The sequence below is a fragment of the Geospiza fortis genome, unplaced genomic scaffold, assembly GCF_000277835.1.
Source record: "Geospiza fortis unplaced genomic scaffold, GeoFor_1.0 scaffold346, whole genome shotgun sequence".
NCBI classification, from domain to species: domain Eukaryota; kingdom Metazoa; phylum Chordata; class Aves; order Passeriformes; family Thraupidae; genus Geospiza; species Geospiza fortis.
The window spans coordinates 3,109,741-3,125,191 of NW_005054361.1; the positions used below are offsets into that span (position 1 = coordinate 3,109,741).

The 15,451-nt window shown below is 36.4% G+C and overlaps 1 protein-coding gene across 1 annotated transcript in view; it reads right to left on the bottom strand.

The window, feature by feature from the left end:
- Nucleotides 1-4,610: 4,610 nt before the first annotated feature.
- Nucleotides 4,611-15,451, bottom strand: part of LOC102032839 (prostatic acid phosphatase-like) — a 13,961-nt gene continuing 3,120 nt past the window's right edge. Inside the window, exons 3-10 of the mRNA XM_005423950.2 lie at nucleotides 14,430-14,516; nucleotides 13,608-13,760; nucleotides 11,280-11,378; nucleotides 10,093-10,188; nucleotides 7,574-7,706; nucleotides 6,249-6,331; nucleotides 5,268-5,374; nucleotides 4,611-4,767 (exon numbers count right to left, since the gene is read on the bottom strand). Of these exons, the coding sequence (XP_005424007.1) occupies nucleotides 4,611-4,767; nucleotides 5,268-5,374; nucleotides 6,249-6,331; nucleotides 7,574-7,706; nucleotides 10,093-10,188; nucleotides 11,280-11,378; nucleotides 13,608-13,760; nucleotides 14,430-14,516 (915 nt within the window). The remainder of the gene's footprint in view (nucleotides 4,768-5,267; nucleotides 5,375-6,248; nucleotides 6,332-7,573; nucleotides 7,707-10,092; nucleotides 10,189-11,279; nucleotides 11,379-13,607; nucleotides 13,761-14,429; nucleotides 14,517-15,451) is intronic.

The window sequence follows — 15,451 nt, forward strand, 5'->3', positions numbered from 1 at the left end:
GGAAGGAGTGGAAGATCTGGGAACTGGAGACTAAAGAGAATAATGAAGAATGTCTCAGGTCTATATCACATTTTCTATGTCAGCATTGTCCAATTCAGGAAACTAACAGAAAAGTTACCCTTACCTTTGATGAAAGAAGCATGAAACTTACCCTTTACAGCTCTTGAACTTTTACTTCTAAACATCTGGCAAACAAAACGTTAAAAACAACTCAAGCACCACAATTTGGCACCAGTTCAAAAAAAGAAACAGGAGCAGGTTGAGAAGAGAAAGTGCCTAGAAATTTGGTTTTGACAGCCAAGGCTACAATCTGTTAGAAGTCTAACACTGATAAAGATGGAGTCTTGGCTTTTCCTTTGTGTTTGCTTTCGTCTAGCAGGTTTTTTTTAATTACTTCTTAGGAAGGGAGGTGTGATGATCAGCGTGGTTTTGAGATGAATAACTTAAAGAGCTTGCACTAACTTTCCTGTGAGGGCTGCCAGACCTGAGAAGACTTTCTTCTGGTGTCCATTATGGGACATTAGGGTAATACAGAATAAACAAGCTTGCTCTTCTTTGTATTAAGAAGCAGGTAGAACTGGTTGTCTCATGTTGTCAGAAAATATTTCTACCATTGTTTGGATGCTATGGTAAAAGGGGTTGCATTTTTTGACTGGAAATCTAACTAGCTTTCCTGGTGAACTATATTTCCTATGGTGGCTTAAGAACAGAAATTGGGATCTGTTGGGAAAAGAATAGAGCACTTACAGTGAGAATTCTGAAACTTAGATTCTTGTTGGACAGAAAAGGGATCTTTTTATTATCATGATTCATTTTTATCTTGTAGAGTGGCAGTTATCTGCTTATACTATATAGAATATACTTTTGAGGTTTAGCATCCATTTTAAAAGCCTGATTGAGGAAAAGAAGCCAGAATGGCGAAATTTTCTGCACCTCAGCTGTTACTCTAGTTCTCTTTAAAATGATCTGTAGGCAATAAGACTGTTGACAAAAGGTCCTATCCACTGTGAGAAAACAAACAAAAAAAGAGAAATCTTTGCTTCTTCAAGCAAAGGCATATCCACTGTTTTCAGAAATTAGTTGCATCTGATTCTTCTCATCCAGCTTTTGTAGTAAGGACACAAGCTGTTTTTTGCAATAGCAATATTAGAAAACATAACTAGTGAAGGATTGCCCAACATATTCCGCATATTTTAATGCAGCTCTGATTTTTTTTATTTTGTATTGCCTTTTTTTTTTTTTTTGGTTCATGTCAAGAGTAGCATCTGCATACAGATTTCCCAGGAGAACAGACTTTATATGATCAGATCAGAATATACAATCAAGGTAATGTAACAAAAGGAAGGTGTTAAAAATGCTATTTGAAACCAAAAAGTATTTTTCTTCCAAAATTAACTCTTGGCTTTGCTGTCTTTTTGGAAAGAATATATGAAAGCCTTGTTGGGTCAACCAGTTGTTGCTAGGTCTTCATGGTAGCTAGCCTGGCTGTTTTCAGGCCCCTTTTAGGTCTAGATTTACCGTCCAAGTTTTTCATAAGTCTCATCTTCCTTCTATGTAGAGATGGAATATTTGTGCATGTAAAGAAGGAGAAAGTGATCTCTTAGGTAATTAAGCAGGCATAATCCTAATTCTTGTGACTTCTGAGATCTGTTTGTGTAAAATGATTCATTGCTTCTTAAGTAAAATAAAGTCTAAGGAGAGTGGAATGACTCTTCCTTTTAGCATCTCCATTTGAAGCATTGCTTCTGTCACCAGTTCTGGAAGTTCTTGTCTCATTCTTCAAAAGAGGGCAACACTCCTTCAGAGGTATTTTCAAATTTTGCTGTAAATCAAGGCTTTAGCCATCCAAAACACTCTAATTGCATAGTTGAATTAATTCTGACAAAGTCCCTTTGGAAAGAATAGGTCTTGCAAAATTCCATTGGTTTCATTTTGCACTTAGGTTTTACCAGGTGATAAAGCAAAGCAAATATTCATGAAGAATAAGTCCTTGCTTTCTATAATTTTTGTTTGTAGTATTAAGGAATGTTTTCTTTTGGTAGAGATCAGGAGACTCAGTTGGTCATGCTGATGGAATTTAAAGAGAAATGTCAGACCACAGTCATATCACAGTGTGGGAAGAATCCTTTCTTAAAGTGCACCACACTGAAGATAATGGAGGGAACACCTAAAGGTAAGACAAAAAGAGAGATGCATTCTTAGCATATGGCATTCTCCAAAAGCATGGCAAACCTGTTAATGGTACCTCTACAAGTAAGCAGTTCAGACTAAGTGGAGAGGAGTTAACACATTTGCTCTCAATTTAACGGGATTAGGAAAAGTCTGTTGAAATGTTGAGTCAATCCATGCTGAAATCTTCCTGAGCAGCAAAAAGAGCACAGGGGGAGCCCACAGTTTTACCTCCTTCCCAAATATGCTGAGCTTTATTATTTTGCTATGTTTCACCCTATGGTCATTGAGATGTGGAAGAACTTAAGGCTGTATTGTGTGACCTATAATAATAATAATATTTGCCGAACCCCCCTATTTCCTTGCAGTGGGGACATAAATCATCTCCATAAAACTTCAATTAAGCTTTTTATAGAAACATCTGTATGTTTGCAAACTGGAGTCTCCCTGTAGAATAGTTGTCTCTATACATTACACTTTTGAGCTCAATCACACTTCTGGATTTTTTTTTTCAAAGTCACATTTATGGACTTCATAAAATGCTCTCATGCATGTATAATCAAATTAATAACATATGGACTAGCAAAGAAAAATAGTTGAGATTAATTTTGACAGAGTTGGAAACATCTGAAATCAGGGATTTTGCAGCTGTGTGTGTCAAGTGTAATTGTGACCTATAAACTGTGCATCACTCTTCTCCTTAATTTAGCTCACTGGTGTTAAAAGTCAGCTGTTCCAGGCTGTCTGCATTCCTTGAGAGTTGGTAGTGGACAGTGGTTTAGCACAGTCTGTTGGTGTGCTGCACTGTGCAGCCTGTGGATCTGTGTGCCTTGGCTTTTTCCCAAGTCTCACTCATGCACAGCAGAGAGTTTAAAACTGCCTGAAGGAAAAATGAAATTAATGTTTCCTAAATTAGTAAAAAAAAAAATTAGGATATGGCCCAACAGGTCCATTCTGAACTATCCATATATTATCTACTAGGATAAAATAGCGGAAAGTGTCAAATTTTATTATGACAATATGGAAAACATTTTTATTGGAGTATCAGGTTTGGTTGTAACCTCTTTTGTGGTCTATATGTGTTTTCAGCATTCAGGATTGCTAATAAAAGCAGTGATGCTGGATTTGGTGTAAAATGCCTGAATACCATCTATCTTCTACTTCAGCAAAATGTGAGGATTGAAACAAAGTACAGCCTTTGTGTTAAACTTAAAGACTAAATATTTTTGTCTTTATTATTGTAAAATTTTGATATATTATAATTTTTTCATTTATTTATCTGATCAGTTATACAGTTTGCTTTGTGAAGGAGGGGGATTAATTTTCACAAATCTTAGATTATTAAGCACCACAATATAAACATGAAGTATTTAGCAGTGTGGATGGAAAAAAACCTCATCAGAAACAACCTGCCCCTTCCTCTGCCAAATTACCTTTTGCAATTAAATGTGGTAATTTCCTGAAATATTTCCTGGGAATTTGTGAGCAATGACTATAGTGAATAAATTTGTTTAGTGAATCATTACTTGCTATTTTTTTGTGTATTCTGGCCAGACTATCTCCACTCTATTAATGGCTTCAAGATATTTAACAGGAAATTAACATTTTCAACCAGATGAGTTGTCTGGTCTGCATTCTTATAATCTCTGACTATTCAAATTCTTCTTGAGATCAGTGATTCAGAAAGCCATATGGGATTTTTTTTAATGTTGGGTACAATATTTGAACATGAAAAAAGCAAGGTTTCTTAGATTTTCATTTCCCTTAAGTAATATAGAGCTAGATGAAAGACAGACAATGTCATTTTTTGCCTTTCTGTTCCCTCATTTTGCAAAACTAAGTATTGTAAGTGGTCAAAATGGAAATTTAAACATCCTAATATGGTGATATAGACAAGCTATGAGGAAATGAGTATAGCAATGTGTGTTTGTATACTTTTGACATTCTGGTAAGTACCAATCTGGTGTAGTATTCAATATTCATCTGTTTTGATCTCTGAATGCCTGCTAAAATCAAGAGAATGCCTAATGTTGACTGTTGTTAATCAGCTTGGACAAATACTCTGCAGTTAGAGAGGAAAAGGTGACTGTTGTCAGTCAGTGCATTTACATGTACTTCTTCAGTAACTGAAAGTCTTTTTGACTGTACTAAACCAAAACAAAACAAAAAAAAAACCCACATGAAAAACAGAACCCTAAAGTCAGATCAGCTTTGATTTCATTTCACCAGAAAGTTGGTCTGGAATAGGTAAATGTATTGATGGAGGAGAAAGGACAGCCATGGGTACAATTCTCTTTTCCTGGATCTGTGTATTTTTCATTTCAGAGCAGACCCTTATGAAAATGATTGTCACTTCAAATGAGCTGTTGGCTCAAGATGTAATCCTGACTTTATTTTTGGGTACATGTGCCCAAAGCATTTAGCTTACCTCTTTTGATGTCCTACATTCTACATTCTCTTGTCCAATAGGGTACGAGGATGGGAGAGACCAGATGAGTAAATCTCTCCAGGGGACAGCGAAATTTGCAGCCAGGGAGAGTGAGGGGGTGAGGCTCCCTCAAAGAATTGTTCCTGTAGTACATTTCTATGGTGTATTGCCTGTTTCAAAACACAGAGGGGTCAAAATAAAGTTAGCTGTGCAAAACCACACAGCCTTTCCATGCTGCAGTTAGTGTACTTGGGGACAAACTTTTAGCCATCTTATTTGTCTGGTTGCCAATATATTTATGGTTTACTAATATAATTAATACTCTGAAGAGAACTTATTAAACAACAGGGGGTCAACACCAATTTGCATGTAGTTTGCTGTCTTTGCTAAGGAGTTAAATAGATAAAAAGGATGGAGTAAAACCTCTCATAAGTGTAATATATATATGTAGATATAAATATAGATATAGATATAGACATAGATATAGATATGGTTTTCAGGCTTATTCTGCTACTGACTACTAAAATGAATGCAATTACAATAATTAAAATCACTGTGTAATATTTCCCTGAATGGTGGACCTCACGTACCTGGTTTAATTAGTCTTGGGTATCAGAAAATTCCTGTTTAGAAAAAGTACATATTAGCAGCATAATTTGCAGATACTTGCCCATTTTTTTCCTGGTAAAGTTCAAAAAAATGGCAGGCACTGTGAGGAGGCAATTTCCCATTGAAGACATTGAGTGCCATCTGTAAGGCCGCAATGGTGGCTGCATGCTGGGAACAGAGGAAACCTTTAATTAAAGGTCTGCTGAAAATGATTGCATGAACCTATTATTTAACAATATTTCCCACGCATTATCTGTCCATTCAACATTAATCTCATTAGGGCCTCATTAGTACTTGCCCTCTGTACTCTTGAGCAAATATTGTCCCTTTATGGCCATATAAACTGAAGTCCTGCATGTATATAGTATACATATACATAAATATTTAAGAAGTCTTAGTAACTTGCAGCTTTTATATAATTAATAGGAGCTGTTAAAACTTCTTCTAAAATGAACTAGTGGTTTTTCCTGTTAAGTAAGCAGTATTTGAGATCAGATCAGTAAACTTTTTAGCTGATATATACCCAATAGGTCATTGTATAAATGCAGTTTAGAAAGAGGAGCTGTTTAGTGACAGCAGTCCAAAAATTTCCTCCTCCAATGACAGCATTTGTACATTCTAAACAAAAATATAAGATCACAATTGAGTAACTGCCTTCATAAGCCTGATAAGTAACTGTAACTTAATTTTTTTCTTTTTTCCTCATATGCACTTGAAAAAGATGCAGGAAGAAGGAGATTTTGTTTTAAATTAACTTTGTGATCCAGGTTTAATAAAACATGAGGCATGATTTTTCCAGTTCCCTGCTCAATCAAAACATTATTACAATGAAAAAAACCATGACATTCAGTAGAAAGTGGAATGCTTCAGGTTTCGAAGTAGCATCTGTTCATTAATTTTTTTTTTTAATCTGAGGGCATTTAAAGTTAACCAAATAAAAAAATGCTTGTACCTGTATTTCATGAAGGAAATAAAATTTCACGGCTTTCACTGCATTTAATAATCGCAGAAAAGAAGCACAAGAGAAACAGAAAGCACTCACCGTGGAATACATAGCCATTTTTTGATGGTGTGAAGGCTTTTTAGCATCTAAGATGTGCTTTAGAATAGTTTTTAAAAGAATACCTGAAAGAAAATGGGGAAGCAGTGACAATGAAAGAGATGCTTGTGTTAACATCTGTATTGACTGCTGCCATTTCAGCAATCTGTCACTAAGTGCACCAGATTTATTCAATTGACTCAACTGGTAATTTGTGCAAAGTGCCTTGATTAATAGTGACAGTATCTTTCAAATGAACAGTGGGCCTGTTTTATTTCTGTGTAAAATGTTTTGGGGATCCCTAATAGCCTCAACAGCTTCAAGCAGTGCATTCACAGTTACTTTGTGCCAACAGAACAGTGCAAGAAGAGCACAGTAATGAATGCTACCCCATTGTCTGTGTAGCTTGAGTGATTTCCTTCTTTCCAGAGAAAAAAGAAAGAGCATATCCTCTTGACTCTGGGGCTTTTAAATTGTGTGGTTGTCTGCATTTTGTTAATGTTAACTGCTGAAAAATTGTAAGACAAACTACCTGATTTAAATCAATGGCTGCTCTAGTATGTTAATATAAGGTTGGCATGTCGACAAATTAAAATCCTTAAAGTAGAACTGTACCAACTAGGAAATTAGACAGAATTAGTCTTTAGCTTCTGGCACATTTTTAATAGCAATTGTTAGTAAAGCAAGGGCAGAGGTTTGAACTTTGTGCCAAGTTTTGCAAGTTGGAGCTTTGAGAAATGCAACAAATTAATTCATGTTATTTGTTCATTTGTCTTCCTAGCTCACTGAACCTGCCTGTACACTGCCCATATAAAACAAAAAGGAGGCTCAAAACATGACAGTGGATGAATGGAGGAGAATGAGTGATAAAAAAAGGTATAAAATACTTTCAAATTTCAGCCATCGTTTTCTGAGCAGAGTAAGGTTTAGAAGCAGTTTAGTAATCTCATTTTAGGACTCTCAGTAGTGGAATATGAAGATGTTAGGCAACATCTTACAAATAATATTTTTTTAAGTAAGTTATACATGGAGGCTTATGCTAAGTTCAGGCTTGAGTGAATTCCACAAGAATCTGTATGTTATATTGAATTTCTTATACAGTGTAATCTAAATGATACCTCAATTACAATGTTAGATAAGGATATTCATGATTCATATGCTCACCATCTCCCTCCCCATTAATCAAAATATTTCAGTGCTGCCCACCAATATCCCCATAATGGTATCTTTCACCATTCTACCATAGAATCAGCAGCAATGTTTGTCATATACCCTTTCTTCTTTCCCATCGTACTTTTGGTTTTAAATGGGGTAAGAATTCAGCTTACCTCCCTGCAAACGTGATTTTTGCATTTGTTTGTGGAACCCAAATTCCGCCTGCAATAACAATTCTGACAGCTTTATCAGCTTGGTCCTGACACCATGAGTAGCCCAAACAGGTAAAGTGTAATTGTTAATATCCTACAGTGAAGAAAGAAAACATGGTGATTTTCTTACTGATTCCTACTGCTAACTGTTATTTATTCTGGCACAAAATACTTCTCAGAACAAATTCTGAATGTTTCGCTCCAGTAACATTTTCTCATTGTAATAAAATGGTGACTGTATTTTGCATTTAGACAGCTGTAGCATTCCTATTTATAGCATCATAGTGCTTGAAAGAAATTTGAAGGGCAGTTTTCAACAGGAAGAGGAATATTTATTAATAATACTAAAATTATGCAGAAAGCAACTGGCATTTTTTATGTTGTCAGGTGAAAATAATCACTATATGACTTTTTCAGTCATGTGCTGGGTTGTATTTTTACTGAAACAAATCCTACATAAACATCAGGATTTTTAGGGCTGGTAGCTCTCAGATGTAAGAGGAATACAGAGATCAATGTATAGCTGTAGTATGGATGTACCAAAGTATGGGGTAGATATATAAGGATGAGATATAAATGAAATTTGTACCTATTATGGTCTATTGGATACTGTCACAGCCCTCAAGTTAAAGTGGAATGGATTAGTCTTTCCTTGGGGATGCAGTCCAAGGTATATTAGTGATCAGAACTGTGAGAAAGGAGGACATGCATAACACTCCTGGTTTGCAGTACCCTGAATTCCTACTTAAACAAGGTTGGTAATTTTCCTTTAGAGCAATGTAACCTTTGGACTGAGCTCACCTAAAGGACTGTTCTTGTAGCAAGCGAGCTCAAAGGAAAATGTCAACTACTTTAAGGGTTTGTTTAAACAAGAAAACAATAGAATGTGCTAGGTTAAACCAGTTCAGATCTCAATGTTATCCATTTCTCTTTTAATAAGTGTGATTTATGTGTTGAGGGAAGAATTGGATGGTTGCATGCTATTTAAGACTGTCTGTAGGCAAGCAAACACCTCACTCTCCAAGTTACCTAAAAGTCAGATAACACTTAGCTGAAAATAACAAATACAGAGAGATGTGTGCTACTGTAGTTTCATGGATTGTATTTAAAAACTGTGTAAGCACTCTCTCTCTGTATGCTTGAAAAATGAGAGAGGTTTTTATGTCAGATGCCTTTAATTGATACCCTCAGAGTCCTCAGTCAGTAGTATCAAAGACCACGGCTCATCAAATATAACACTAGAATGAGAAGCACATTTTTTTTTTTTTTTTTTTATTCCAGTGTTTAGCTAGATTCTTGATGGGAGCTGTGGGTTTTCCAAATTTGTCTGGTGACCCAGATTCTCGGTATGATTTAACTATTGAAATAGAAAGTTGTGGTCCTGCATTTGGAAAACACGAAAGGGTGACCTCACTGAAATTACAGTGAGATGTCCCAACATGTTAACATTTCATTTAACTGAAGGCCCTGGCTAACATTCTATTCAAGTCTGATTTGATCAAAGTTGGACTTTCACAAAAATTGCAGGAATGAAGGTAAAGTCATTAGTATCACACCCTGTAAAATATTACATATTGCTTCTGAAATCCATCTTAAAACTCCCTCACTAATATCCCAGTACTGATGACAAATTTATCATTTATGTTTGTTTATGAATAGTTATGCATGAAAGTGTAGCAAAAGCTGCCTTCAAAAATAACTTTTTAACACAACACTCTGCAATTTTATGTCAGCTGAGGTAAGTCTAGACTTTGAAGTGGGATTTCTTGCTAAATTAAAAGCAGTTAGGATGTTTTCAAACCATGACATTTCCAGACTGTGGAACCCAGATACCCATGCCAGTTTGACACCACGATAACCCTTTTGTTATAAAATCCACACTCTTTTGTGATACCTATACTTAGGACAAGCTCCCAAACTTGCACAAATAGCAATTTGTATCATTCCAATGCTGCTTAATTCCTGAAAATACTTTGTCCACTACTGGCCATGTACAAATAATGGCTTCTGTTGCTTTTACAATTTGCATAAAATCTTTGTGGAAGGATGCTTATGTTTCTTTTCCAGCAACATATTTTTATCCCTGTGTATCTCCAAGTGGGGTCTGGGGAGTTACAAGACAATTTTATCCAAAGGTATGCTTTTGCCTAATTCTCCATATGCAGTCAGTGGCTGGATCTTGAATATGAAAGTCCACTAGTTTGTGTTCCTTACAGTGGTGGATGACCCACAGCAGCCCCACACATAGAGTCTTTACAGGATTTTCAGTTGTAAGTTAAGTGAGAGTTTCTGGGAAAGAAGCTGCAAGTAGTCTGTGTTTAAAAAAATTTTTGAAGAGCAGATCTATGATCTCTTTATGACTTACAATAAAAAAATAAACCAAATAAAAATACCAGGTTGAAGGAAGTGTAGGAATTTCTATTGGACTCAAAGATCTTAAGGGTCTTTTCCAACCTAAATGAATCTATGATTCTATTTACCTCATATTGTAAAGTGTCAGAGAGCTTCCAAATCCTTTCACTAGTCAACTTCTTCACTGGATATCCTGTGTGAGTGGCTAAAAACTTCAGAAATTGCTGGAATACAAAAAAAATCCAAACTGGTTGTGCTGAAGGCATTTTTACATGATTTCTACACTGTCATAGTAGTACATAGGAATTTTTAGAAAGAAGACAGTCTTTGCACTTTGCACTTAAGCAATGAACCATTGCCTAGATGTAAGAGAATTTGGCCTATTCATTTAGACAAGGTTGGTGATTTTAGTTCAGATTTGAAGTATAGTGATTATTTTTCGTTGGTGGAAATGTTTAGAAGGAAGTAGAGAGAGCACAGATATATGAAGAAGTCTCCAGAAATCCAAGAAGTGCTTAAAGAAAATGTGATAAACAGAATTATTCTCCTTCAGGAGAAGGAGAGGTATGATGTAAATTTGCTGATTTAAAATGGGAATTGTGATTTACTTGCATATAATACCCAGATGCAGAGCCACAAATGGATGATTGAGGTCAGTGGTGAGAGGTAATAGAAAAACAGGTGAGGTTCATAGTGTCCTTGTATGAAGGACATGTGAAGTAGAAGGTTGCAGCAGAATAAACATGTGGTTATATAGTCATGCAAAGGTTTTGATGATGGAGAAATAAAGGAAAGGATACCATATGAAGACAGGCAAAAAACATAAGAGAACGCCTAAATTAAGATTTTGGGTGGGAAATATGACTAAGTACTTGAGAAAAGCACTGAGTCTGTTACAGAAATTCTGAGGAATTGAGCTGAGAAAATAAATCTGAACTCACAGACTTATACAGGCAGAGATGTCAGAGGAGTTGCTTTACATGGGAGTAAACAGAGAAAGGTATTGGAATAATTTGAGAGGCATTGACACTGATTTTGTCTGAGTTTTTGTTTTGTCTAGTCCCCTAGAAACTAAGTTTTTGCAAGTAGGTCAATAATTTATCGTTCTGTGACTTGCCATTTTCAATTGTCAGGAATAGCCCAGTCCAGCTGGATCTGTAATGTTGTAATTGTTTTTTGGGTATGTTGTCTACACCCACTCTGAAGATTAGAGATCTGAAAGGAGCATATTAACTGCTGTTTTAAACCTATGCATTAGATAATGTTGAAGAAGTGGTACACTTTAACTGGATTTCCAGAACTGAGAATACTTCACCTTGTAGTGCTTGAATTGCCTTTGAAAATCCCTTGTTGCAACGGTTTCTCTCAGAAGCTCCTTGTATTTTGGGCAGCGTGAGAAAGGTAGGTATAGCAACTGGAAAGAAAATTGCAAAATCCTAGTTAGGCAAGGTGCATCTTGTTCTGCAATTCAATATACCGTTGCAGGATTGCTGTTCTGATTCGCTGCACTAGTTAAGACAAGCTGAAAAATAATTTGTGAACATAGTTTCAAGGATATTCATCTTCAGGACTCTAGGAGTCATACTGATGACTACAAACAAAATAATCTTTAAATGTTCAGAGGAGTAATAGCTGCAGTAGTTCAAAGTTAAAGGATTCATTTACACAAGATGAAATTCATCCTTTGACAGAAGACTAAGACAAGCCCTCATGAACTCCTTTGTTCTTAGCTTCTCCAGGGATGATTCCATTCATTGTGTTCAGTCTTTCTTTAAACACACCATCACATTTTTAGAACAAATTACAAAGCAGCCGCTGGACTGCAATAGGAGTCTTTGTGCATACTCAGCTGTATTGAGTTTATTTAACACAGCTTCATTTAGTTCAGCTAAATTGTAGCAACTTGTGAACTTTCTGTAACTCGGTTTTGTCTTTCATTAATCTAAGCTATATGAAGGTTACATATGGCTGGAATAACTTAAAAACTTGTTATTTCATTTATATGTATTTATATATGTTAGCTAAATTGACTTCATTTTCTGTGTTAAATTTTAAACAAAATTAAAATTTGACACTGATATTATTAGTCCTTTTCCCTAATGTGGTTTTTTTTGGTTTTTTTTCCCCAGTAATGTAGCTCCGTCTATATAGTCCCAATATTAAAAGAATTTTTTTTTTTGTTTTTTTTTCCCCAGTAATGTAGCTCCATCTATATAGTCCCAATATTAAAAGAATTATGAAAAGAACTTGAGAGATTTGAAGGAATAATTAGCTTGGAATACTTCACAGCAGTTCCTCAATCTTTTTAAGAATACAATCTATGCATTCAACAAGATATGAAGGTATTTGTGAATTATAGCCATAGGTTCATGAACAGGCATGATTTCACCACTAAATGATGGGCACTTGTTTTGTATTGTAGTATACATGTGGTCTCAGGTTTAGCCTGTATATGTAGTAAGGATAAATAAAGTTAAAACACAAATAGTTGAAAAAAGTATGAAAATTGTAGATGTGCTCATGATTTTATGATTTGTTTTAATAAACTTACTTGCTCCCCTAGATGTGAATGAGGTGCAGTACCTGCTTGCTGAGTTTGCTATCTGTGTTATACTGGCCAGGTATTCTTGTCTCTCTGCTGGGATATCCCCACCTTTGACAGTGTCAGAAGCAGCCCCTGACTCTGTGCCTGGCTGTGTGTGTGAAGAGGAAGACATGTCTCCATACCTTCCATCTCCATGCTCTCATCACCCTGAGGTGAGAACCATTGCTCCATGATGTCTCTGACGTGATTCCCTTATCATCACAGACTGTGTTAATTAGACTTGTAAAGCCCACACAATTTATCTTGCATCACAAGTGCAAACCTGCTCTCACAAACTGGGACTCATGCTGCATACTTCTGATCTTAACTTTTTGTCATAGATTTTCCACACACAGGAGGTTCCAGCTCCAGCCAGCTGCATAGCTTTGCCCTCTAGGACAAGTACATGCAGGCGACAGAGCTGCTATCCACAGGATTCCTTACAACTCCAAAGTCAGGAGCTGAGGAAGGGAGATGAATAAATACATTGCTCTATTAACTCATGCTTAAACCTCTGAGCCCTCCTTCCTTTCCCCTTTTATTTTTCTCACCAATCCTTGGAGTACATGCATTGACCTGCCAAGTGCATGAAAAACAAACCTGTAACTCAATTCTCACCATAATGCAAGTCCCAGAACGATTCTTTTGTCTTTTCCATTGGCTGTGGACTAAGCAATACTGAAGCGCTAGTGAGATTAAGTATGTTTTCTCTTGTCACACAAAGAAAGTCATGTTTGCATTAAATTTAGAATTAATCTACTTTTACAGTGATTTACTCACCTTATAAATGAACTCTTTTTCTCTATACCAGTACACCCATTTTTCTTTCCCTTTTGTTAAGATCATGTCTCTGATATGCAAGTCTATTCCTGTGAAAATACTTGCCAACACTTCTACTAAGCTTATTAAGCCTTTCTGCAAAATGCTTACTACATATACAGGCTAAACAATGTTCTTTTCATTGCCTTTACCATGCACTTTTTGCTGCACCTTCTATGTCATGTCCTATGTACTTTACTAATGATCAAGGGAAAGCAGATGCCCCTAGTTTATACTCACATTATCCTGTGACAGTGGCATTGTGTGAACTGGAATTGGCTGCCAAAGGATTCTGGGGTTCCAAATCTGATCCTGTGTTGGTGGGTACAGTCCAGCAAGACTTGCCTGAGCGCTCATCAGTGTGTGATCACAGTCAGTGCTTTGAACATAAATCTGAAGGAAGAAAAATAAAAAAAGAAAAAACATTTTGGATGGTAATTTCTTTTATTAGGTTTACTTTATTGTCTTCTGTCTAGGAAAAAAAGGGGCTGGTACTGGGGAAGTTGTCATTAAAATGGAGCAGCATGAAGAAGGACTATGAGAAAGAAGGAGAAGGGAGAAAGACTGCAGCTGGAATAAAATTTCACTGTACAACTGAGCTGCAGTTGTGAGATGCAGCTGAGATGCAGGGTAACATCTTAGAAATCCTGGTAGACAGCATGAGATTGACTCTATTTGACCCTCTAGGATTTGGGACATCGTATGTGCACTGAAAAACTGGAACCTAAATGAAAACTGGAACCTAAATGAAAACGAAAAATGGAACCTAAATGAGTTGTATCTGCATTCCATGTGAAAGTGTAGCATTGGAGGTATTTGACATAGATGCTGTCCCATACAGCAGGGAGGGAGCTGAACCTGATGTGCCGCTTAAAAAGCCTTTCATGTGGTTTTCAGTTAGCCATCAGGATAAAAGCTGAAGTTTCAGGGGTACTTTGGAATGACATTGACTTCAATTGGTATTAAATTTTCTCCAACTGCACCAGGTTTAGAGTGTTATGCATCCAGGAAGTCCCATTAAGAACCATGAATAACATCTTCCTACCCAGATCCAGTACTTGCCTCACACTGCTTGTATACAACGCTCAGGAAATGAGAGTATCTCCTCCGCATGTACTGGCCAAGCTCATACTGTTGTTGTATGCCAAGCTGTAGAAGTAACACAAGAGCATAAGAGGCTAAAGAAATGTGCTATGCATCCATTCATACAACCAAAAAAGAATGCAATAATATTTAATATTATTTTAATAAAGACCCTTTTACTTTTTCAAATTGAATTAGGAAAGAAGACATGAGAAAAAAGTAATGAAGTTGCTGCCTGTATGGTGTTGGATAATGTTAGCTATGACTCCTGGTAGATCCAGTTTTGTATTTTGCTCTGTGGAAAGCTATGTGTATGTTTATCTGAGCTAGTGAGACTTAAAGCAGGCATAGAGATGTTCCAACACCATCTGTCTACTTTCTACTCTATTGCTGTCTCAGAGCTGATTAACTGGGAGTGCAGACAGAGCAGCCACCTGTCCATGGAGACACATCCAGGATATGAATCCCACAGAGTATCACCAGAGATTCCTTATGGGGGCTAGAGTTTTAGCCTGGGCAAGATCGAGTTTTTCAGAATAGAAGTTTTAAAGTAAAAGTCCTCCAAGCCTTTGGGCCTTTTTCTGCAATAGTTAATTATTATCAACAGTCTGAAACATTTGATTTTTGATTCTTGCCTGATTATGTTCCCAACTTTCAGTCACTGAATCTTGTTACACTTTTGAATAACATTCACCATCACAGATCTATTCAGTTAAACAATAATCCATAAAATGGTATCAAGTCACTTCATCTCTGTGTTAAATGAAACTGATGCCAATTCTCCACCCTCAAAGCAAAATTTTTCCTGCCCCAACATTTTAGTGGCTCTTAGCTGAGCATCTTTCAACTTACCTACATAATTTTGTGAACATATGACACATGAATCATCAAATCATGAAATCAGTTAGGTTGAAAATGACCTCTGAGATCACTGAGTCCAACCTATTACCTAATGGTACCAGGTCAACTAGACCATGGAATTCGGTACCATCCACTCTTTC